This window comes from Pocillopora damicornis, chromosome 5 (assembly GCF_964200805.1).
Source record: "Pocillopora damicornis chromosome 5, jaPocDami1.2, whole genome shotgun sequence".
NCBI lineage: Eukaryota > Metazoa > Cnidaria > Anthozoa > Scleractinia > Pocilloporidae > Pocillopora > Pocillopora damicornis.
Genome location: NC_142674.1, coordinates 18,083,659 through 18,108,658, shown reverse-complemented (window position 1 = coordinate 18,108,658; position 25,000 = coordinate 18,083,659). Strand labels below are relative to the sequence as shown.

At 37.8% G+C, this 25,000-nt stretch overlaps 4 protein-coding genes and 1 long non-coding RNA gene across 20 annotated transcripts in view; 2 read left to right on the top strand and 3 right to left on the bottom strand.

Moving 5' to 3' along the window:
• LOC149045750 (uncharacterized) overlaps positions 1-4,765 on the bottom strand; it is a 27,678-nt gene extending 22,913 nt beyond the window's left edge. For 8 of the 12 annotated variants that reach the window (XR_016186809.1, XR_016186807.1, XM_089207126.1 and 5 more), the window contains exons 1-2: positions 4,305-4,765; positions 4,127-4,189 (exon numbers count right to left, since the gene is read on the bottom strand). Coding sequence is in view for 6 of the 12 variants with exons in the window: in XM_089207126.1 (XP_089063252.1) it covers positions 4,127-4,189; positions 4,305-4,449 (208 nt within the window). In the remaining 6 variants the exon portion in view is untranslated. Of the gene's footprint in view, positions 1-4,126; positions 4,214-4,304 lie in introns of all 12 variants that reach the window. The other 4 variants (XR_016186812.1, XR_016186808.1, XR_016186811.1 and 1 more) reach the window with 1 other exon arrangement.
• On the top strand, positions 38-10,033 carry LOC149045749 (uncharacterized). Of its 5 annotated transcripts, XM_089207112.1 has the most exons (4): positions 51-824; positions 3,277-3,310; positions 3,731-3,860; positions 9,044-10,033. In XM_089207112.1, exon 4 carries the CDS (start codon positions 9,080-9,082, stop codon positions 9,713-9,715), a length of 636 nt encoding a protein of 211 aa, XP_089063238.1. In that variant the 5' UTR covers positions 51-824; positions 3,277-3,310; positions 3,731-3,860; positions 9,044-9,079; the 3' UTR covers positions 9,716-10,033. The 5 variants fall into 5 exon arrangements, with proteins under 5 accessions (XP_089063236.1, XP_089063241.1, XP_089063238.1 ...); XM_089207115.1 differs by lacking the exon at positions 3,731-3,860 and having other exon boundaries at positions 50-824; XM_089207114.1 differs by lacking the exon at positions 3,277-3,310.
• A 2,113-nt stretch (positions 10,034-12,146) lies between these two features.
• On the bottom strand, positions 12,147-15,257 carry LOC149045748 (uncharacterized). Its single transcript, XR_016186813.1, has 3 exons — positions 14,823-15,257; positions 14,390-14,470; positions 12,147-12,945 (listed from the first exon to the last, which is right to left on the bottom strand). It is a non-coding gene; the product is annotated as an uncharacterized LOC149045748 (long non-coding RNA).
• A 1,802-nt stretch (positions 15,258-17,059) lies between these two features.
• On the top strand, positions 17,060-21,048 carry LOC149045747 (uncharacterized). Its single transcript, XM_089207108.1, has 2 exons — positions 17,060-19,093; positions 19,772-21,048. Exons 1-2 carry the CDS (start codon positions 18,925-18,927, stop codon positions 20,293-20,295), a joined length of 693 nt encoding a protein of 230 aa, XP_089063234.1. The 5' UTR covers positions 17,060-18,924; the 3' UTR covers positions 20,296-21,048.
• Positions 21,049-23,010: 1,962 nt separating this feature from the next.
• On the bottom strand, positions 23,011-24,347 carry LOC149045746 (uncharacterized). Its single transcript, XM_089207105.1, has one exon. The coding sequence runs from the start codon at positions 24,345-24,347 to the stop codon at positions 23,487-23,489; it is 861 nt and encodes a 286-aa protein (XP_089063231.1). The 3' UTR covers positions 23,011-23,486.
• Positions 24,348-25,000: the final 653 nt, after the last annotated feature.

The following is a 25,000-nucleotide window of genomic DNA, read 5'->3' as shown; positions in this document are numbered from 1 at the left end:
CTAAACCCCTGTTAGTCTGTTCAAATTTTCCCAAGTAGACTACCGCTGGGGAAAAATGTCATCGCCGACAATTTGCCGAATGAATCCGAATCAAGCAGAGTAAAAGCTCGTGATACTAAATAGAAAAGTCCCTAAGGATGGATAACAAAAGGCCAATTGTATTAAAAAATCCCAACCATAACAATAGGCAAAGTTTGATATGGTTTAATATCGTTTGTATAGCCTTCTCACGCGTTCAAATTATAGTTGGTGCTTGACAGTACGGATTTGCAATGGCTGTGAAGCATCAGAATCTTTATTTTGATCAACCTGTTTTGCTGCGGCAATTCCTTTCCTAACAACGCATGTTGGACGGCTAAATTTTTTGGTGTTTGTTCAAGCATGAACACACTGTTTTCTCGTCACCACATTCCCACCAATGGCGTAGCTCCTCTTCCTACATATAATTTATTCCTGTTTTCTCGTCACCACATTCCCACCAATGGCGTAGCTCCTCTTCCTACATATAAATCCACACACAACCCATAATTCCTCTAATCACTCTGACGAAGGGCTAACGCTCGAAACGTCAGCTTTATTACCCTTTACGGTGGCTAATTTACGTTTTCAACCCAGTTGTTAACACTAATTACCTTTCTAGCCAAACTGTCGCGCTACTGTCAAGCACCGTTTATGTTTCCGTAAAGCTTTCAAAACAGTTCTCGGCTGCTTTATTGGCGGATGTGAAATGCTCACCATAACATGACAGCGAATTTTACTTCAATTGGACGATCACAAACATAATATTTTCCATAAAGTTCAAGTTTTTCGGTGAAAAATCGCTGGTAAGTGTGTTAAAAGTTTCGGCTGCTGCCTGTTATTTTGAACCATGTAGATTCCCGCTTTTAAAGATGTCCCTTTTTAAAGATTCTCGCTTTTAAAGATTCCCCTTTTTAAAGATTCCCGCTTTGAAAGATTACGTATTTTAAGGATTCTCCATTCTCCATTCCCCATTCCACATTCTTCATTCTAACCGCCGCCTGGTTAGCTCAGTTGGTAGAGCGCCAGTCTGTTGTGCGGGAGGTCGAGGGTTCGAGCCCCAGACCGGACCAACACTCAGGGTCTTAAAATAACTGAGGAGAATGTGCTGCCTTTGTAATTGTACCAGCAAATGGTTAGACATTCAAGTCTTCTCGGATAAGGACTATAAACCGTAGGCCCCGTCTCCTGCATCTTCAGTGTTACATGGTCAGCAGCGGACGTTAAAGAACCCACACACTTGTCGAAAAGAGTAGGGGGCGTAGTTCCCGGTGTGGTGGTCTATCTGTTGTTTCATTGTACATTTCATGCATGGGCTGGGTGGGTGAGTGAGATCAAATATGGACTGATAGCGGCAGCCAGAGGCGCCTTTACAAGCTGACGTTCGATCTCACTCAATTAGAATTGTAAACCGCCTTGAGACAGTATGTGATATGTGCGGTATATAAATACACATTCATTCATTCATTCATTCATTCTCCATTCTCCATTCTATTAAATGAGCTTCACACTATCTTAAGGATAATAGTGATATTTCACTGAATTTACAAGCCGTTTACCTCTAACATCTTTTTCCAAATTTCAAATCATTTGCTCGAGAAGGAAAATAATTTACGCGTTTTACCTATTTGATGGCAAAACTGAAAGAAATGAAGTGTTCAAGCGAAAGCACTGAAAGTTTAACGATGTTACTGAAAGTGTTCTTCTTCTGTATATGTGACAATCGACCCTGACACTTCTTCATTTGCCGCTTCTTCGTCTTGTTTGGTTGAACTTTTGCTTGCCATTTTCTGGGCCGTGCTCAAAGGATTTTCTCGCTTTCTCGTTGTCGCGAACGCAATAGGGTTCTTATGCTCGTCCAAGAATTTGTAGTTTATTCGAAATCAAAGGTTAGTAAAGTGCGTTCGATCTGAACAAAAAGTTTTTGTATTGTACTGATTGTACAGAAAAATCGGTGTCTTCAGCTCAAGGCGGCTAAGAAAACATTTGCACATGAGATCGAGGCTATTTGTGCCACACAGCTAGTCAGGCAGCCTAAAATGGCGTCCAATGCCTGAAATCGCATGGCATCACGATCGATCCCCTTAGGAATGCTTCATAAAGCCTTTAAGAGTGATTTCCGTAAAAACGGCACGACTAGCACACGTTCTCCTTCGTCGAACGCAAAAGTTGTTTTTTCGTTTCACGCCAAGATATATCCCAAGTAATCCTGCTTTATGAGATGGGGAGCATTCGGTTGCAAAGTTGCAAAAAAAACGTTTGGGAACAACAATCATTCCAACTAAAAAAAATCAGCCACTGCCAGAGAGAGGCACGATGAACGCGTTTGTTTTGGTGCGAAGCTGACGTAACAGCTTTCTGCAAACGATGGCCGGGAGATGACAAATCCATTTCCAGCTATCGTGAGAATAAAAGGAACCAGCAGCTGAGAAACCAAACCCCGTTTCTTTTGAATATTTTGTAACAGTTTGTCAAATTGACTAATGAAAAAACGAAAAACGTTTCATAAGAAGCCAAAAAGAGGATTTTTTACGCGAAATGAATTCAACGAAAATCAATATCTTTTAATAAGTTACATAGCCGGAAGGACCGTATTGGCACAGTTTTTCCCAATACCGACCAACCTAAGCCGGTGAATGACATCTTTATTTCTTTTTAAAAACCTAATGAAATTCTTTCCGAAAGAACCCGAATGATTTAGGGCTGTAAATACGGCAAGATCTTCCATAACCTGAACATTTTTTTAGCAAGTAAACGGTAACTACAGATGTAATGCAAATAATAGAGAGAGGCTTCACTGAAACATTTTCATTTCGGCAACGATAAAGGATGGACGAGGATTTGCCTCTGCTCATTATGTAAATGACGAGGAAAGTAATCATAAATTCAAACTTTTTATTTTGAATTTGTGAGAGCTTGTTCGTTTGTTTGCTGCAATGGCTTGTGTAAATCTGGTCTTTCCTCGACAAAAACGAAATTCGAATGAATTAAACGAGACACTAGGGGATTTAATACGGTTTTTTTCTTTTACTTCCTTCAGTTTCTGTTGTGCAGTTTACGGTACAAATGTCCAAATTGAACGGAGTCGGAAAGACTTACTGAGAGCGTATGAAAGTCCATCCATTGATTCAATTGTAACCAACTACGTCACGTTTTAGCTTTCTAAGTGCTTTTTGTGAAGGATGAAAATTAATTACAGACGGTTTTTAGACCGCTTGTCAACCAATTTAATGACACTTTTCTTTATACCGTCCGTAGGCACAGTTTTCTCAATGCGGACCGACCTAAGCTGGTGAATAACAACTTTATTTTTTTTTAAACTTAACGAGATTCCTTCCGAAAGAACCCGAATGATTTAGTGCTGTAAATACGGCAAGATCTTCCATAAGCTGAACAATTTTTGAGCGAGTAAATGGTAGTTAAAATAGAGGTGATGCAAAGTAAAGAGATAGGCTTCGCCGACAAATTTTTATTTGCGTAATAATAGAGGTGATTTAAAAGGCTTCCAAACAAATTTGAAACAGGTACTACCTGTCACAATCTGACACCTTTCGATTAGAGAGTGTGCAAGAATTAAGAGAGTGTCTCTGTAAGAGCGGTCCGGTCGATTTTGCTTGAGACACGGATTTCGCTCATTTATTGTATGATGTAAGACATTCATGTACTTATACTAAAACCACAATCCGTTTGATCGAAACTCTTTATTTTTCAGAGTTTTACGGAAATTTAATTTCACTCGAGCGAAGGCTTGTCGTGACACTTTTCAAGACTTTAATTTCAGTCAACTTTGGAGGACAGTTTACAAAAAAACCACGGAACTCAGCAAAAAACAAATACCACAGGCATGTATATTAACTCTATCTTATCTATCGAGGCGACTTTTTAAACATCACGTTTTAATCAAGGAAACAGGAAGACTTGAATGACACCTTATCGGTTCGCTTAAGTCGCACACGCCAAAACCGATCAAATTCAAGGTAAATTTTCGTAAGTGTTCTTAACTGACCAACTAACATAGCTAGGAATTAGGTGCCATAGAAAAGGTAACTACAGAAAAAAACTTTGCGGCCTGACCTTTACGAAAAACTTAATAACTCCGTGAACTTACCTAATTTTCGACAATCTCCAAGTTTGGCCGCCATTTTGAGGGACTTGTCAACATGAAGCGTAACTGATATAAATCAAGCAGGTAGATCTAAAACCGTCAGAAATACATACGAAAGCAATTCAAATGAACTTTATTTTCAATTCAAGCGGCAAAATTTGAAATTGTTCGTTAAACTTACCATTCGTACATCCCCATGCGACCATTTCTTCTAGCAATTCAAACACTACAACTAATGTTCGAATTCCCCTCGTCGATTCCATCGTAAGAAATAACCTGTGCCACCCAAGCTTCGACTCGAATGTGAAGTACGAATCAAATAACATAACTGCTTCATCTTCGAGGCAATATTACGCTGGCATTTGATTTTCTGATCGACAAGAACGGTGATCAGGTAGTGATCGCCATGTTTACCTCATAAATGTGACCACTAACCAGCCGCTGAGTGAGAATAGTAAAGCGCGGGGTGGGGTGGGTGGGGGGCTTATCGTCATAAGATATTCGAATACATGCTTAAAAAGCTTTAGGACTCCCAGTCTGAACAGTGACGGCATGCTTCGTGGTACAGACAACTTTTATTTTATTCTCATAACTTTCTCCTTTAAATTAGAACTGGTATTAAGTAATAGAGTTATCAATATATTTTTAGCCGGGTTACCCAATCAAACGGATTGTGGTTTTAGTATAGGTACATGAATGTTTTACAACACACAAGAAATGAGCGAAATCCGTGTCTCAAGCAAAATCGACCAGACCGCTCTTACAGATACACTCTCTTAAGCAGCGCATTTACACTTTTGATAAAACAACGAAACTAGTTTGGCAAGGACTGTCACGACAACGATTTCTTCAAAAAACAGCCAATGATCTTACGATCTCATCGACGATTCATTCATTTACGAAGATTTACCTCTGTTCATTAAGTAAATGGCGACGAAAGTAATTGTAAATAAATTCAAAATTTTTAATTCAAAGTTGTGAGAGTTTGCTCACAGAATAAGTCATGATGTCAATGGTAGAAGAAGGTATTTAGTGCAATGCTAGCAAATTAAATTAATAATAAAAAAAGTATTTTTTGACTGGGAAATAAAGGGGTTAACACTGCACAAGTTTCCGCACTAGATTACTCACACTGAAGTAATGAGTATTCATTAAAAAGATTGTCTCTCGAAAACGCTTCTCTTCAAACAGGAAACTATTAAAGAATCCTCAAAAACACTTAAAGACAGCTCCAACACTGGTATAAAAAGAGATTTTCGCGTTTTCAGGATTCCGAACCATGAACTCTTTTCACAAAAATAATAAAGCTTAATTTGTTTCGGTTTTTTGACTGACGTTTAACTCAAATGTAACCGTGGGGCATGATAATAGAGTAATGTAACGAAACCGTAAGCACGACCTTTGTCGGATTTCTGGCGTTGGGTGTGGATAAATACTTCTCAAAGAATGAAGAATGAAATTCATTCTGATACAAATTTGGCTGTATAGTTGAGTATTTTTGCTTTTATGTAGGGCGTTACTTACGGGTTGAAGAAATACGTGTCCTGGGTCTCCCAGTTAGGATTTTATATCATGAAATGTGTACGCGCGCTCCTATTGATTGATTTGGGAGTTTGTGAGAACGTAAACACAGCCGTGAAGTCAGGCTATTTGTGAGAAACGCCTCAAAGCTTTTGCAACACGCAAAGAAATTTCAAGAGAAATATTAAGGCAAAATAAAGAAATTCAAGGCTTTGCCCACTTCGATGATCGTAATCTGGACGACTTCGTCTAGGGAGCTTAAGCAAAGATGAAGTTAACAATTTCCGAGGTAATTTTCGAGAATTCCTCCAACCCAAGAGTTAAGGTGAGGCTATACAAACAGAAAAATTCCCTTATTGCTTGAGCAATGCGCACTGACTGATTGTACAAAATGTACAAAATAAATAATATTCCTAGAGCTTATTAAAGCTTCTAGCTTTTGCAAATTTTACACTCAGCGCAAACAAGAAAATAGGAAAAGACACGAATCTCAGAATTTTTATAATTCCCCACGTGTCTTGTAGAAACAATATCTATATCAAAGCTTTTTGGGAAAAGAATTAATTTCACGTGAGTGAATTTAAGAAGCAGGGAATCGACCATTGAGAGAAATTTTTCGAATCATCCCTGTATCTTTTCCTTGCTTCAGTGAATTTATTCTTTACGCCCATAGCTATTTGTGAGCTCTCTTCAAGTCTTTGACCGTACCCTCGTTAACAATTTATCTCTTGGCTAATTGAAGACTTTTCCATAAACACAACAAACTCTTTATAAATCATCGATGGTCTCTAAATGCTTGGAAAAAGAAATTTTCTTCGAGGAGATTATTGCCTCATCAGTCCCGCTATGCTATTTTACATTCTGCGTGCCACTGTCGCGATTCGATTCCTTCAGGACCTTCTGCGACACAATTTCTTTTCGCTGTGACTCGACAGGCACGAACTTATATTTGAAGAATCGTCATGCAGTCCCAGCTAAAAAGTGCAAACTGCGGTAAGCAAAAAGTTACATTATACGCTAAAGGCAATCTTTTTTTTTAGAGCAATTGAGCTAATTTTAATTTCATGTTGGTTTCATAATTCTTATTGGAATCGTTCTGTTCTTACAGTTGTAAGAAAAGAAGTCCTGATCTGAGAAACTGGCTGAGGTTCCTGGGAGACAACTATATTCGCTATCTCGTTACCAAGGCAAAGATACGGAGGAAGAAAGAGAGAGGGCTTTTTTAGACTTCGAAAAGAAGATTTTGAGTGACAATCAAGGGCTTAAATATCGAAGCCGAAGATAAACAAGCGCATGTCGTCACCTGACCCCAGACGTGGTCATCATGTTATAAACAATGGTGTGAAGAAAATATACCGTGACATTATAAAACGTTTTGTTGATAACTTCGGTATTAATTATTTCCGCGGCAATAATTATGTAAACCTTGTAGAGCAGAATATCATAAATGAAGTTAATAGGGGTGGTCTGCCTGTGGACTGTGTGCTTCGGACAGCACCTTTGCCTCATGCAACAGAAAGCGAAATAGAAAATAGCACTGTCTACACCCCAAGGGGAGAGCAATATACGAATCATAAAAACGCCGAAGAATTCGGTCAAGCTAAAGAAGTGCTTTTAGTCAAAGTCACTACATTAATGCGTGATATTTGCGTCTCACTCAGAGACCGAAAAAAAATGCCTAACGATCTTGATGAAAGAATGGTTGAGCTCTGTCACTTCATTACCAACCAGTTTAACAGAGATGTGTTTGTTGATAAGCAAGCTAAAGATTGGTGGGAGGGAGAAGAAGGTCCAGCCGGCGCCAGATCTAGAAGGCTCGAAGACTGGACACAGCAAGTAGAGAAAATGTTGGTAAAAATAGCAGGCCAGGGTACGATACAGCTGGCTATACATTGGGGACAATGGGCTTTTCGTTTGTCAGAGGGATTCGAATACGAACATTTGCAATACACGTAAAATACAAATTTAATCATTTATTTTCCATCCATAACCCAAATGAAAACACTAAGGGAATAAAAAACAGTAGTTCCCAATCATAATGATTTTAAAAAAATCTCATTGTTTTGCTAATTAAGCATATTGAAAATTTACAATTTGATCAGATTATTACATGACAAGAAAACAAAAACAACATAACAAAGCCGAAACCTATACTCGGACTTTCCCCTTTGGGCATAGGTAGCACTTTGAGTATAGTTAGTCCGAGAATAGAGTAAAAAGCATAACTGACCAAGTTTAGAAGGGGGCTCTTTCATGCCTGGATTAGGCTTCCTATTCATCAAACATGTTCCTTGGCAATTTGTATGGCCTCATTACATTGTGAGTAATTGTGAATTTTACATTTGATTTCCTCAACATGATATGCATAGTTGTACACATCATTTCTATGTACAAAAGTTTCAAACTGCATTCAGAATAAGAAAACCATTTTGTATTAGTGCTTCACTAGAAGTAATCGAAGTATGCTATTATGTTTCATAAGTATTATATATGTAATAAAGTAGCGTGTAGTTTATACAGTTGTTACAAATTTAGATTGATTAGAAAACTATCCAGATTTTTTAGATGATTGGTTAAACTTTTATTTTTATTGTATCAGATCAAATCATGTTTCTTAGTTGCTGGATTTGTGAGTACCATATTTGAATAAATGGCTTTTTGTGTACTGTATTACTTCATTCTTTGTGTATTTTAGTGATAAAGATTCTACCACATATTACATGATTGAGATTATATTAATTATACACTGCCGAAAGACAAACAATTTTGATGAAGTATGAAAATTTGTAAATCGTAACATTTGGACATCTTTTTTTAAATTATGTATGGGCCTCAAATGGGACAAGTTCAGATATCCTCAGCTTCATAGGGGGTTTACTTTATCTTAGGGAAGCAATTGAATTTTGTACAAAATTATTTCATCACTGCAGTTTCAAACATTTTGTAATCACCTGTATTTATGATGTCTTTTTTCTTAATAATTTTAAGGTTGCCTAAAATATGAATTTCATTGATATATACTGAATATAGGTGTATGTACGCCAAAAAGTTAATGTCAGCATCACATCAGGTCTTTTACCTTGTCCTAGCGACATTTGTGACTAATCCATTTGATCAGAGTTAATTTCAGTTGATAGCTTGATGAATCGATGTAACATTCTCCTTTCTGCAATAAGCCGGCTGCCTCCGGAAGTTTTCCCGTTGATGAGGGATTCTTCTCCATCCCACATACACCCCTGCTTCTTTAAAACTGCTTATGATTACGTGGCCGAGCACATTTAGTCAAATAATAAAGCTGCAGTAAAATCACTCAAAAGCCAGTGTCATGAATTCAAGTCTACTGGAAAATTCAGCGGGTCCCCGTTGTGACAAATCCTTCTTATAATCTTGTCTCCTCAGGCTCAGTCCTTTCAAAGTGTTCCCAATCTTCAACCAATGGCGTCTGCAGCGAGGTACGAGCAGGATTTTTGTGAAGGCATGGAGACGATGTTTGGCCGAAAAATCCCGTTCGATCCAGATGTCAAACATGTCATAGACGAAGGGATTAAGGAGTCAAGATGTATGGACCCCGAAAAAAGAACACAAGTAATTGAAACTGCAGGATATTTATGTTACGACATAATGATTGTCGAGAGCTTGCGAGATCTTGAAGATGCGGAGATAGCCAAAGGAGCGAAGCAGGCTGCTGAAAATTGCATAAAAAAGCGTTTAAAGGAGATGAAACATCCACTTGTTGAAGAAATCTTTCATGTACCACTGCCGAAAAAAGGAGCCTTTTATCAAGAAGCTATCGGATATGTGAAATTGCTCGAAGAAGCAAAGGAGGCCGCTGAAAATTATAGAGAGAAGAAGTTTGATGAGGGAAAACTATTAGCTACCGAAGAACCCTTAGAAATGCAGCCGAAAGGAAATTCTGAGGAGAAGGCCACTGAATCTATTACGTCATTCAAAGAGGGCAGAGTCGTAGCAATGAGAAAAGAAAGTGAGACAAGAAAAAGAGGACCAGAAGAAAATGAGAAGAGAGAAAACCGAAGATGTGTTGTTAAACGAAAGTTTCCTATCCGTTGTTAGTATAATTGATTGCGGTGAATATACAGATGCCTGCGCTCTGATTGGTCAAAGATTGCTTCATATCTCGCCATAATCACCTCGTCCGAGGTAATTATGGCGAGGTGATCATGACAGGAGCGCGATTTTTTTTTGTTTTATTATTTAAATGGCTTCCTCTTGTTTAGTCAGTGTTATCGAGGAACTGATAAACGCGATGAAGAAAATTCAATTCCGAAGAGCACAAAAGATGCTAATCAGTTTAGAGTACCCACTATACAAAAGAAAGATATGTACTATTTGCTGTTTGATTTAAAATAAACCGCTTAATTCTCGTGGAAATTGTCTTTTTATACTAGTAATCAAAATATTGATATAAAATAGAATGCTTCCAGCATCAAGTCGGATATTTACAACATAATCAGAAAGCATCTAAGCGATTGTATCCAAAACAATATTCATCTGAGGCGAATAATTATTTAAAAGCGACCTCTTGGAAAAGTTTGTCGAAGACCTTAAGAACTAAATACGTTATGGAAAGGATTTTAAGGTTCTGAAGAAGAGTATCAACGAGTTGCAGTTAATTAGCTTTCTCTCTACGATATTTACTCCTGCAGCATTTCTCCAAACGCATCATTTTCACGATTTAAAAGATCACATCGAAGAATCGAAGGAACTGCCCCGAAGGGCAAGAAATATTTTTTCGACTGTTACAAGAATTTTGAAAAAGCCAAAGAAGATCGATCCAAATCAAGCATCACGCTATTGTCTTAGAGATGCCTGAAATAACAGAGAAATTGAAAAAAAAAAGCATCAATACCATTAATATAAATACTAATACGATATTAATATGATCGTGTACACGTTCATTTTCTAACGAGCTTTCCCAGTTCATCAAACTTCTCGTCTATAAATAAAGTTTATCATATGAACCACGGTGTTATACAAGGATTTGCAGCCCTGAGAAAAGCTGTAACAACACACGTGTAAAAACATTTTTTTTTTTTTTTACTTGTGTTTGATATCGCCAATCAGCTGCCGACACACCACTCACCTTTCGCGCCTCTGGGTCAGGTTGATAAGGCGAAACCTACACCATTCTCAGGTTAATTAAGGCCTGGGTCACCCTGCCTTTAACCCATATTTTCACAAAATTGAGAATAACTTAGCAAATTTGCGAGGGATTTTTCTCATACTTGGCAGAAATGTGTATCACTACCATCTCTCTCGGACTGAATTGTGGCAACGTAATATGATACTCTCAACAGCCAAAAACAGTTAATTTAGGCGCCAACTTCGTCGGTTACTTTCTTAAGCAAATTCCCACCACTAAACACAGGGCAAATCAAAATGCAGTTATCGCCATGAATATTTGAGACGTGTTTCATTGTTTTCCCACTTGGAATGGCTGCCAAAAAAAAGAGAGATATGCTAGGCAGATTAAATCAAGTTTTGTCTCTGCGAAGCTGCTTCCTCTATCATGGTTTTCGCCTGAAAACATCTTAGCCTTTACCCGGTTCCAACCGCTATCAACGAAAGTAATCCCACAGGTTCCTATTTATTTGGAAAAAAAAGACAAATTAAAACTGTTTAAGAGGTGGGAATTTTGAAAACTAGCAGTCACGTATTCAACTTAGTGTCCGCCATTTTGACACGCGAGTGTTCAGAAGCAATAATTTAACGGCTGATACACTACCAAATACTACTTGGAGCAGTCTTAGAAGTAATGATATTTATTTCTTTTTCTCGTTTTCTGAGGTCGATTGCATCTCTGTAAATCCAGGGTTAGAGCGCCTTTGACAGTTATAATAAAACACAAGAAATGCAAATTTGGGCGGTAAGAATAAAGAACGTTTGTAATTTTATCCCAGGTAGTATCATGTAACGAGACTTAATTACAATTTTGGCGCAAAACTTGAAAGTTATCGCGAGATACGCACACTGATTCCTTGAAACTCTTCAAGGTTTTGTTCCCTAACAACGGTACTACTCGATAACGAGCTAAGTGCATTCGTGTGAAACAAAAATGTCTGTCATGTGGATTTGCAAGAGTTGCTGTAAAGGAGAGCTTTCGTAAGGTTGGAAGTGCTTCGGTTGAAACTGACCCTAGTGAAAAGTGGAAGAACTATCTTGCAGCGTTCGAGGGTGACAGTCAGGAAGTCTTTGCGGTCGAACGTTCCACCTACGTCAAGAAATCCAAAGCAATTTACAGCTCTTTCCGAAAGATGAACTCAAAAGCCAGGGCCCAGTACCAAGACACGTTTTCACTGGTAAACTGGAAAGCTCTTAATACAGCGCAGAAGAAATAGCACACACTGTCAAATTGTGGAGGTTGTCAAGTGCACTATTATGCCATCCATAATCTTTTCCCCAGCGGGAAGTACTACTTTGTATTAAGTATTAAGGAAGTATTACTTTGCAGTAAATTGCATGCCAGACAATGAGATCAACAATCTTCACCTTTACTTGTGTTGCAATCTAGCATTTATTTAAGCACACTCTCTATAACATATTTGCCTTCATTTTCCAGTTTTTTTAAAAGGAATGCAAGTACCAAATATTCCACTGTAAACTTAATCAGTCATACTGAACTTCTTCCAACCAATGGAGAGAATATAATACTGGGAGAAGGATCCTATGATTGATGCCTTCTGAGACAGTACACACGATTTGATATAAAGGTTGTGGAAAAACAGTCCTGATGCAAGACACCACAGAGATAATGAAGGAGGCTCACATTATGCAGGCACCTGCACATAAAAATATCCCAACCATAATAGGTTTGCAGCTTCAAAAGCAGCCCATTTCCTTAATAATGGAGTTTAAAGGGGAAGACAATACATCTGTAACAATAAGCAAACTATTGTCTTGTCAGAAAAACAGTGCAACAATACAGAATGTGCAAAGCTCACTCATAACAACTGACTGGTTAATTATTTCACATGATTTGACAGAAGCCCTTTCACATATTCACACAAAAGGCTTTCTTCACTGTGATTTGAAGGCTAATAATGTTCTTGTGAGTAACAAACATGGCTACATCATCGATTTTGGAAAAGCATGTGACAGCTCCTTTCCTCCTGCAAAGAAGTACAGCATCTGTTATCCTCATATTGCTCCTGAGGTTCTTAATGGTTCTCCCTGTAGCAAAGCCAGTGATATTTTTTCCATTGGTAAAATTCTGTTCAAAGTAGGTGTTAAGCAAAACATTCCACTTTTGGTTTCCATGGCTCAAGAATGTTTGGATGCCAGCCCTGTAAGAAGACTAACAACAACAGGCATTATGGCAACACTGGCTTCCACAATATCTCACTGAATACTATAAGCTTAAGCAGGGGTTTCACGGGACTGACACTGGGCAAATTGACTGGCTGGGAATATAATTTTTCCGGCATGTTGTGACTGACATAAATCAGAATCAAAACATATTTTGCCGGCTTCCTTGTACATTTCCCTCAAAATCTTAATGAAACCTCTGCTCAAGAAAGTAATAATAAACACTCTAATCAGGTAAAGTGACCCTTGCCATGTCACAGCAGGAGTCTTTTTATTGGGCTTTGCAAGGTTAAAATTACAATGTATGTGCATGTCTTTAGCAAGTTTATGTGTGCTCTTGGTCTAAACTAATTTTGTTCTTCTGCTTTACGAATTGTGAATGAATGTTAGAGAGACATTTTTAATAATGCACAGATAAGGTGCTCTAGGGTCCATCAGGTACAAATTACTTCATAGGTCATACTCATGTCTATAATTTTACATCGCTGCTAGATAACATACATGTACCGATTTAAATCCCAATTCCTGCCAATTATTGATCTATGAAATTGAATTTAGGCAAGCAACTGGCAGATCAAACCTAAAATTATAAACCAGAGTTTTAACCAGTTAGGCCACCATAGCCTTCTAACAGGAATATTGACTTGGAAGAGCAACAAAAAAAGCAAGAAATACAATTTTAAAATTTTCCTTTCTGACTTTGTAACAAGGGCAACCTATCCTGCTCTTAAGATGGCACATTGTTTATGAGTAGGGCTGAGAAGATGACACATCTTATACCAGTTTGTGTTTGCTCTTGTCACAAAAAAAAACAGTGCCCCACTTGGGGCAACAGTAAGCACTGGTAATTAATCATGTCTTATCAACAAAGAGAGAAGGCTATGATCAGAATCATATGCATGTATCAGAACTTTTGTGATGCATTTGAATTAAAAGATACTCCACTGGTGTAGTGGGTAGAATATTTACATTCAAATAGATACATATATCAATTACAAGTCCATCATTGACAATGATTGTTGCAATTATTACCGGTCAAAACTTAAAAACCAAACTGTTGACTATTATTAAAACTGATATAACATGATTTAAAAACCAAAAAAATGCCCCATAAATAACACCATTAACATGCTTGTAATAAATTAGTTGTGTGGAATAACTGGAAGGACCTCTTCAAGAAAACAAATAGGGATAACAGTAAATAAAACTGGTTTTAATCAAGTAGATTCCCTTTGGAATCTGCAAGGGCTGGCTGGTTTTCTTGTGAGTAATTAAAATTATTATTATTATATATTTATAGCAATTCAGTAAGGGACCTCGGAATAAACTAACACACATTAGTACAGCTTTTTTCCTCTTAGTTTTCAAGGGACAATTTATGACAAGACAATCTGCATCTTACATGTCAGCAATTAAACTTACCTAACAACTACTTTGAGGGATTGCGTTTGTCAGTAAATTCATCTGCTTCTTGGAGAAATTGTTTCCAAAGCATTCAAAAGCCTAAATTTTGATAAACACCATAAGTTTACACATCATGATGTGATAGAGGATTTATCAAGCTAAATTTAATTTCAAAATTGAATGGTATATCCAAAATGAAACTTTTTTCTATGCATTTGTTACAAAACATAGTACTTTTTTCTATGCAAAAGTTGCAAACATTGTAAAACGCTCTAGAAATGAGCGCTATATTATAAGTTCATGTTGCATTGTAATTGCAGTGAAATCAATGAACACGTTGAGAGCGGTGTTTACAAGTCTTCGTAGGTTCAAAAGGGTTCTCTTTGGCTTTAAGATAGCGATATCATGCCATTTTTTGAGGAAATGAAGATAGCAAAGAAAATGTTATTACCTTCTTTTGATGTCTTCCTCTAGATTGTCGGATTCACCAGCGAAGATGGGAAAAACTAATGCAAAGGCGCAGAGATTCCAACCCCATGTGATGGAAAATAGGGAGTAATTATTAGTGCCAAAGGCGCGAGCTTCTAGGGGGGTCAGGGGGCATGCCCCCGGGAAATTTTGCAAATTTAGGTTCTCTCAAGTGCCATTTCTTGAATTTTGACATCATTCCGGCCTGAGTTATAACATACCATAATGCTCTTCACGAAGAAAGTAAGTATAATATGAGTGTTTCACAGTGACAGATCGCCAAAAATTCTAAAGATTAGCAATTTTCCCCTACTTTTCAGAATTTTATGATAAATCGGGAGAATTTGGTAAAAATCGGGAGAGCGGGAGGCAAGACATCAAATCGGGAGACTCCCGATCAAATCGGGAGGGTTGGAATCTCTGAAGGCGACACTTCAAAATGGCGGATGCTGTTCACGAACTACGCGATCTTGATTCCAAGTAACTATGGTTACTCGCGCAGTCCACGCGAATTCCGCGAACCTTGCTGGGGGGACACTGGAGGCGAAAATCATTTTTGACCCAGGCCTTAATTAACCTGAGGTTTCAGACGGACAATCTACTACTGAATTCAAGTTTAATCGTGCCGAATTTTCTCTCCAAAAATTAAGTTCCCTAACACAGTATTGATCCAGATGAACTTAGAATCCCAGTCCTGAGAGGACTCAACCGATATATAACAGTACCTAGTCGTAAATCGGGAAATGTCGCCAAAAACTACCCCAACGGAAATAATTTTACTCACGAGGGAAGATAATTCCCGAGCCGACACGAGATAATCTTCAAGGAGGATCCTTCGTACAGATTCCGCAATGCCTAATTCCCGTCTGTTTGAAAACGAATTAAACGGGCGGGTGGGTGGGGAACGAAGGAAAGTCAGTGGAAAGCGAGAGCAAAAGAACGCGATAATATTCTGTAACGCTTTCAATACGAAAAAAAAATACCCAATCACGAAACCCTTAGAGACACGCCTAACGGCGTGTCACAATAACCAACGAACAACCAGCTGTAAAGGTGTAAGAAAACTGCATACCAGTGGGAAATGCATTTACGTTCTAACTCGCTACGCTCAAACGAACGTAAATTACCTTCCCCTTCAATTCTGGAAAGACATAACCACAACAGCCTGATGGTTGACTGCTCAGGCAATCCAACCAACGCGAGACTTCACAAAGTAAAACAGTAAGGGATCTTACTGCGGAAAAGCTGAGAATCACTACCGGACTTAAATTTTTCCAGCGCATCACCACCGATGCCTTTAACTTCTTTTCTTTTCCTCTCCATAGCCCTCTTTGCCTTGCGAAGCTTTTTCTCATCCTTTGAATCAGACGCGAGATCGTCGGACTTGTACTCTTGAACCAAACGCCAACCCTCCTTGTTTCTATCGGCAATCTTGATCAGCGTCTGACGCTTCTTGACTAGCTGTTTTCCTTCGGCGACTAACTTGAGAACCTCGCATGGGTTCTCGAAGCTGCCTGCAATTTGGGTCAAAATGCTATTCAAGTGCGAATTCAACTCGAACTGCTTTCTATTTCCCTTAAACTTAATCGTAGAAGCTTATTTTCCAATTTTGGGGACTTCCTCCAACTGTTTGCCTTTTTCCTCCAATTGGGAAGTTGAGTATCCCTTAAAAAGCGAGAACACTTGGTTTTCTAACTGAGAATTCGGGAATGAATGAAGGAACGTTAGTGGAAAGCAAGAGCGAGAGGACTCGATAATACTCTGTTACGCCGTAAGAGTGGTCGTCTGTAAAAATCGAGCAGAGCTGTTGAAAATAAAAAAAATTGAAATTTTTTTCCAGAACATAGGTATGAATGGCCTTAGTTACGGCAAAATATCAAAAATGCCGAAAAAAAAATTTGGGGAGAACGGTGGTATTTTGTGTTTTGGGGGTTCATAACCATATTTTCCCGGTGAAATAGTGCACCTCGAGATAACGGCCGAAAAAAATTTCTTTCGCCAGCAATTCGGAAACCACAGAACAATTCTAAATCAAGACATGTTTTTCAAAGGCTCTGAAATATTTTTTCCAAGATTCCTAAAAAACGAATTTTCTAATTCAGGTAAAATTTCACCCATCAAAACATAGCTCAACCTTGGCGATTAAAATCGGCCATTGTTACATGGCTCCATAAACTGAGACAGTAACCATTATTAAATCCTCCAGAGTGAAAACTTGTGCTCTCGATCTACTACCAGCTTCTGTGCTAACTAAATGTTTACAAAGGTTGCTACCAGTCATAACTGATATTGTAAATCGCTCCTTAGATGAGGCTCTTATGCCAAACTCACTCAAAACTGCCTTGATTATTCCATTGTTAAAGAAGACTAACTTAGATACTGAAGATTTTAAGAATTTTCGTCCTGTTACTAACCTTCCGTTCGTCTCTAAATTGATTGAGAAATCGGTTGCGGTACAACTTGTGCAGTATATTGATGACAATAACTTTGATGAGAAATTACAATCTGCTTACAAGAAATTGCATAGCACTGAGACTGCCCTTCTGAGGATTCATGACGACATCTTACGTACTGTGGATCGTGGTTGTACTGTTGTTTCATTACTGCTCGATCTTTCTGCGGCATTTGACACGGTCGACCATGGTTTATTACTTCCCAGACTTAATACTCGGTTTGGTATGAAAGGCAAGGTTCTTGCTTGGTTTAAGTCTTATCTCATAAATGGATCGAATTCCTCTCACTCTGATCTGATGTTTAGAGTTCCCCAGGGATCTGTTCTAGGTCCGATTTTGTACTTATTGTATGTCTCCTCTCGGCTACGTTATAAGAAGACATAATATGAACTTCCATTTCTATGCAGATGACTGTCAGATTTATTTTTCGCTTGACTCGGTTTCATCAGTTACTACTACGAGAATCGAAGTCTGCCAAGATATTGGCACTTGGATGTCATTTTAAAATCTTATTTTTTTCTTTCAAAGCTTTAAATAATTTATGCAATAGTTTTATCAGTGATAAAAATTATAAATAACAGTGTGTTGTTTATAAATACCAATGTGACCTGTGCGATGCAGGTTATATAGGATACACACGCGGACATTTACACAATCGTGTAAAAGGACATAAACAACAATCCTCAGCCATTGCCAAACATTGCAAGAACGTACACGGGACGATCCCTCAGGACCTACTGAAATGCTTCGAAGTTCTTAAGAAGTGCAGGAACAAATTTGACTGCTTATTGTACGAAATGCTTCATATAAGAACTTTAAAGCCAAACCTGAACGTGCAATCGGACTCTATTCGTGCGAAAGTATTTGTATAATCTTCGCACCTATTATGTTAATTTTTCGCGCCACATCGCTTAAATACTGTTATTTGCATGTTTTAAACTTTTACCTTGATAATGGAGTCATGACTACTCCGAAACGTCGGATTTTATCGTTCGTTTTTACCGTTTTATCTTTTGAGTAGGAACTTGTTAGTGATTCCTCGCTCCAAGTTGAAATCTTACGGCGATCACGCGTTTTCTGTCTCTGCACATAAGCTGTGGAATGACATTCCTGAAACCATAAAATGTAGTGTAGATCTTAACGCTTTTAAGCGTAATCCTAAAACTTATCTTTTTAAGCGTTATTTTTATGAATGATTACGTTTGATTATTATTCTTATTTTTTTACTTTGATTGTGAAGCGCCTTAGAGCTTTTGGATAGGGCGCTATGTAATTTGTCATTTATTATTACTTATTATTGCCAAGAACAAGGCTTCCTCTTTTAAAAACTGCAATAAAATTTTTGGGCTACTTAGACTACAAATTTTTAGAGCGATTTATATAAGCGTATTTGAGCTCAAAAAGCGCGTTACGTGACCAAAGTGACTTGCACGTCACATTTAAGAAAAACATTACTAAAACGCTCAAATTCCCTCCTTTAGTCCATGCTACCATTCTCGCCACTGCAGTGCGATCGATGCTTTGTGATTGCGTTACACACAGGAAGCCCATGAGCGTGAGAATGCTTATCTTCGCCTTCCTCTTTCCTAACTTATCATTGTTTTAAATTTGTTCGTTTGCTAAAATGGCGACATGCAGCTACTCCGAGCTCGTTGGTGGTGTAGTTCCCGCAAGAACAGTGGAGAAAGTAAATGCATAGTCATAACAAAGTGCAAAAGAGACATCCAAGGTCATCTTAAAACATTTAAATGCCATGATGCTCAGCTGGAAAGTGAGTGCATTCTTCTTCTCGCCAGAGCAGGTAAACATCTCATTATCAAAAATGTTAAGAATGTTCAGCAAAGGCAAATAATGTATCCCTCTTTGTCCTGCTTTTATATTTCGCACTAAGATCAGTGAGGTCATATCGTGACACGGTTTAATGCCCTTGATTTTATCTTTGCTTTAAGATTTATTTCTTGAATCCACATAAACGCTTGAGTCCAAGACAACAGAATGCCATTCAGCATTATATATTGTTATGAGATATAAAGCATTGGTCCATGCCGACAATTTACTTATTTATCTATCTATCGATTGCTTCCTTCTTTCATTCCTTCATTCAATCATTTATTTATTTAGTTATTTACTTATTCATCAATTTATTCATTTATTTAATTAGTATACCTATTATATACATTGGAAATTATATCCACTATATTTACATTATTTTACGAAATGGGTCTGGGGGAGGGCCCGGGGCTCGCATTGAATTGCGCACCCTCTACTCCAAACTAAGTTCCCATGATTTGAAATTTTGGTTTTTTTGTTACGTTGTTTTATGCTTTTTGTTTGTGTATGTGTGTGTTTCTGTTTGTGTGGTTTGCTTATTTGTTTTGCTTTGTATTTATATCATTCTGAGTGAACAAGTAAACGACTTCGCTTTTTCAAGTATATTTGAAGTCGACCAAAGCCATAAAGAACTCTTAATTTGTCCAAGACATAGAGACGACTTCGGGACTAGATGGCTATGAAATAAGAAAAACTGCTCCTGTCCATCGGATTGGGCTCCACATGGGAAGTCTTCGCGGAGAGGTGATCAAACACCTACACTTGTTCCTCTGGGGTCACGTGAGCATACATCAGAATTCCATCCTGACCGCCACTTTGATAAGAGATAGTATCAGGATAGGAGAAGAGAAAACTACCCTCATTGATAAAGTAAAGATATTCTATGAGCAAAAGCTGACAGAAGGAACAAGCACACAACCTCAGATGGTCAGCTCCACTTTAATGATGTCAAGCTCGACAAAACTTTCGGAAGGCTGGGCACTGAGGGCGTCTAAGAAATCAACGCATTTTAACGAAAACCAAAAGAATTTTCTCGATGAAAAGTTTAAACTTGGCCAGGAGTCTGGTTACAAAGAGGATCCATCCCAAGTTGCGAGTGATATGCATCGTGCTAAAAATAAAAACAGAGAGCGTCGATTTGCTGTTGGTGAGTTTTATCACCACAGCAGATAAAGTTGTATCTCTCAAGGTCAGCAGCAAAGATCAAACAAGCGGGATCGGTAGCAAAGATCGATTTATCAGCCATTGATGAAGAAATGGTATACTCCTCAGCTCGTGACAAGATAATTCAAGAGTGTCAGCTTATTCATCCCATTCTGTATGATACATACAACCTCTGTCAACTGTATGCCACGAACAAGCTTACTCGTTTCAGTATTTCTTTCCTTCAAGATATATGCACATATTGCCACTTGGAAATTGATTCTATTCCTGCAACACGAAAAGCGCCATACATTGGTCTGATCGATGACCTGATAAAGTCATTTACGTGCGAAGAAAAACAGAAAATTTCCAGCCAGGAGTGACCATAGTCTTCGTATTCAGAAATTAAGGACTCCTGGAGTAGAGAGACACCATCATTATTCCAACTGTCTTGAGGAAATTAGTACAATAGGTGCATATGAGTCATTCGCAGCTAAAATATGTCATTATCCCTTTCTAGCTTTGTTATTAAAAAATTGGCAGTGAAAACCTCACGTTTGCGTAAACATGTTTTAGATCGAAAGGATTTTACAAATACCAATCTTATTCTGTCAAAAACGTTGGTTATCTTCTGTATCACTCTCACTGAATGGGCTTCATGTGTGTAACGCAATCACATACCATAGATCGCACCGCAGTGGCGAGAATGGTAGTATGGATAAGTTTTCAAAAAGGTGGAGCGGGCTAAAGTGGATACTCTTGGCATGGAAACCAATTCTAAAGGTAACACTTTGTGTAATTATAGCCTTGGAAATTCCTTGTGATGTTAAAAAAATAATTTTTGGTAATGTTGGGTTGGTATTAGTTGCGAATATGGCCATTGTAACAACATAAACCAATGATTTGCATATACTAGACTATCGAAAATTGCCCAGATTGCCTCGACTTTTTGGCTTCAGGAGAAAATATTAAATATATTGAATATGAAGGAGACCTTTCTCGAAGTTCTGTATGATATAAGAGGGAATTCGAGCGTTTTGGTAATGTTTTTTCTTGAAGTGACGTCTTAGTCACGTCGGTCACGTAACGTGCTTCTTGAGCTAAAATACGCTTATATAAATCGCTCTAAAAATTCGTGGTTTAAGTAGCCCAGAGATTTTATTGCAGTTTCTAAAAGAGGAAGCCTTTTTATTGATAATGGTTATTTTCTTAGTTTATGGAGCCTTGTAAGAATGGCCGATTTTAGTCGCCAAAGTTGATGTATGTTTTGATGGGTGAAATTTTACCTGAAATAGAAAATTCGTAAAAAAATCATTTTTTAAGGAATCTTGGAAAAAATGCTTCAGAACCTTTGAAAAACATCTCTTGATTCAGAATTTTTATGTAGTTTCCAAATTGCTCGTGAAATGAGTTTTATTTCGGCCGTTATCTTGAGGTGCACTATTTCACCGGGAAAACACGGTTATGAACCCCCAAAACACAAAATGCCACCGCTCTTCCAAAATAATTTTTTTTCGGTATCTTTGATATTTTTCCGTAACTAAGGCCATTCATAGCTATGTTCCGGCAAAGTTTGAAAAAATTTTCAATTTCTTTTAATTTTGAACACCTCTGCTCGATTTTTTATAAACGACCACTCTTAAATACTAAAAAACAAAACTATCCTATTATGAAACCCTTCGAGAAACGCCTCTTGGCGTGTCGCAATAATCAACGAATAACGAGCTATAAAGGTGTAAGAAAACTGTATACCAGCGGAAAATTCAAATTTTACCGTGTAAGAAAATAATCATAACATTAATTATCATCATAAAATACCAACAAGAAAGATAAAAATGTTAGTAATCGTGAATAATAATCGAAACAATTGTAATGTCAAAAAAACTAAAGTTATTCGCTGCAATTCAAGTGATATGATACAACAAAGTCGTTCACCGGACGAGTTCTGTGTTGGTCGGTGATACTCCAACTGGATTTGCTTGGTCAGTACCGTAACGAAAAAAAGAAAAATCCTTAAAGTTGCCATTCTTTGTTTTGCCTGGGAAACTTCTTAGAAGAATTTGTACGTTCATGAGGATTCCTACAAAATGGTGTCCCAAGGTTGTTGAGAAAGGTAGATAAGAGAAACAAATGATTTATGACGTTTATGTTAATAAAAACCTCCTAACTGACTTTCATGTTTCCGTGTTAGACTGAGCCGAAGAATATAGGTGACTTCGCGTCTCACTGCTGGAGTAGTTTGAGACGGATTTGTAACCTGGCAATGTATAAAGAATACTTCAAAATCAATTAATGTTCTGATCAAAGTCCGAAAAAGACCGAAACGACATTCATAGACTAATCATGGGGTTTCCTAAAAACAAAATTTTACTTCTAGATAGAAAGTGAACTTATGAATAAAATTAAGGCTTTTTTTTTCTTTTTTTCCAGAAAAAGGCAAGTTCAGTAATCGTCTTGAGCGTTAGAACGAGTGATATCTTCGACGAGAGATAGGATTTTACTTCGAAAAGAAAAGACAAAGACTGCTACGGAGCTTATGGAAGTCCTTGAATAGTTTGTGATGAACTTGTAAACGGGCAAGAGTATAAAGAATAACGAAAAATCAATTAATACTCTGATCGAAGTCCGAAAAAGACCGAAACGACATTCATAGACTAACCAAGGGGTTCCCTAGAAACAAGTTTTTATTTTCCTGAAAAAGGAAAAGCTGAATGCAAATTAAAGTAAATTCAAAGTCCTTCAGGCTTTTAATGTTGACTCAAAACATGTTTATTGTCTTTAATAACGAAATCTTTGCTGCTCTAAACCGTCAGTTGTCTCCCTCTTTATTTGAGAAAAAATGCTAGAACTGTGTAACAATTGATATTAATAACATTAGTCATTGCGGATCTAAAAACATTGGCAAGAAGATTTTCAAACAAATTCTAGACTTAGTAGTTATTACTATTAGGAGGATTTTTCTTCTTATAATCCAATTATTCCAATGTGAACTCAAACGATACCTTTCCTTAGATTTTTAAAATTTAGAAACTACAAGAAACAGTGCCTCTAAAGTCAACCCAATTGATATCCTTTGGAGAAATAAAAATAACGAAGAGTATCACAACATAGTGGGACTCAATGGGCCGTGTGTTTTGTTTACTTCAAAGAAAGATCGAGTAACCCAAGTGTTACAAACGAAGTTTTACTTCAGTTTCTGTAATTAACAGCGAAGTTTCCTTTCAAATTGTTACTGTTATGGTGCCTTTGCCTTTCTTTCTGGGATAGCTTAAATCAATCGCATCATACAGTGTTACTAGTACACATATTCCCCAACAAAATTTGAGGATTAGTAGATAAAAAATTATATGAAACGACGTGGCTCCTTTCAAATCGTGACCCCATAGTGCTGATTCGAAACGAGCACGGGCCATTTCGCTGAAAATCAGCACCGAACATGTTGCAACAAAAACGATAACGAGAAAGGACTTCTTGTTTTCTGTCCAAGCTCTCCACGACCGTAACAAGAAACGTGAATCCATCGCGGCGTCTGATTTTGGTGACACGATCTCCTCTTTGCTCTCAGTATCATCTTTAGCCAAGGTTACGGAAACCAAATAGAAGTCAATAGACATGGTCAAAATCAACGTAACTTTAAGGACGACTTGAAAAATGGGCGTTTGCAAGAAGCAACGGTGCCAAAAGATCATTGCAGAAGCGATGAATCTCAGAAGAAGCATCGCGTACAATGAAAGGCAAGAAAATGTTTTATGTTCTTCATGTACTGAGGGATGTTCATAGCACACTTTCATGATTGCCATCAGGTTACTAATTTGAAAGAACATCATGGACAAGGAAAGAACCCTCAAGACATTACAGGATTCCGTACCTTCAATACGGAAACCATTCCACCATCCCGCGGCATCCGCGACTAGAATTACAACTTGGCAAGCGACTTGAAGACCTAATAATATCCAGCACTTTTTGATAGATCTGTATTTTTTTTCATCTTTGAAGCAGCTCTGTAACAGTAGTCCGTTGAAAAAGATTGGGGCTAAATCCAGTACGAATATCAAAAGAAGAGTTGGCACGGTTAAGGACATGACGCGATAGCGTAATCTTCCTCTCCTCAGTGCGTGGTTGAATTGAGCTGAGCTGTATTGACGTGTGTCTTGAGAGCACACACTTATCTTATCTGCATCGGGGAGGGCCAAGGGAGGTCTCAGCAAGGATAAAAAACATAGGAGCGGTTACTTGACCATGATTCTTATCTTACGCATAAAAAGGTTACGGGGTGCAAAATCAACGGCATTTTATTAAAAGTGTGAGGTACCACAGTCTGAAGGGTAGACCTTTTTGTTTAACGCGTAAGTGGAGTTGATGGTATTTCATTAAACAGGCAGGCTCTGTTGCTATTTTCGGAGAGGTTTCTGTGTAACCCCCATACTATTCTAAAACAAAGCATTAGTCCTAAAGGCAACTCTATTGTTTTCGCCATAGTTTCTTTAACCAAAACGAAGTTTGGAGCTGAACATACATTTTACCCACCTTTTTCTTACCTCTCTAATCAATTTTCGAACCGTTAAAAATGAACTATGTTTCTAAAAACTAAATAATTCACATATCCGCGTTTAAAACAATTTATGAAATTCAAATCTAAAATTCTAATAAATGCCTAAACGTGACCGTTCCAAAGCTGCTTTCAATTGTGATGAAAATTAGATTTCGCGACGCTTTTTTTCTTCTCAGGCTCTTT

Bases quoted from the DNA above. Each gene is read 5' to 3' on its own strand.
- LOC149045749 (XM_089207110.1), top strand. From the start codon at position 6,938: ATGTCGTCACCTGACCCCAGACGTGGTCATCATGTTATAAACAATGGT.
- LOC149045747 (XM_089207108.1), top strand. From the start codon at position 18,925: ATGCAGCTACTCCGAGCTCGTTGGTGGTGTAGTTCCCGCAAGAACAGT. The intron at 19,094-19,771 runs GTAAACATCTCA...AATTTGTCCAAG, and splicing joins TCTTCTTCTCGCCAGAGCAG to ACATAGAGACGACTTCGGGA.
- LOC149045746 (XM_089207105.1), bottom strand. From the start codon at position 24,347: ATGTCCTTAACCGTGCCAACTCTTCTTTTGATATTCGTACTGGATTTA.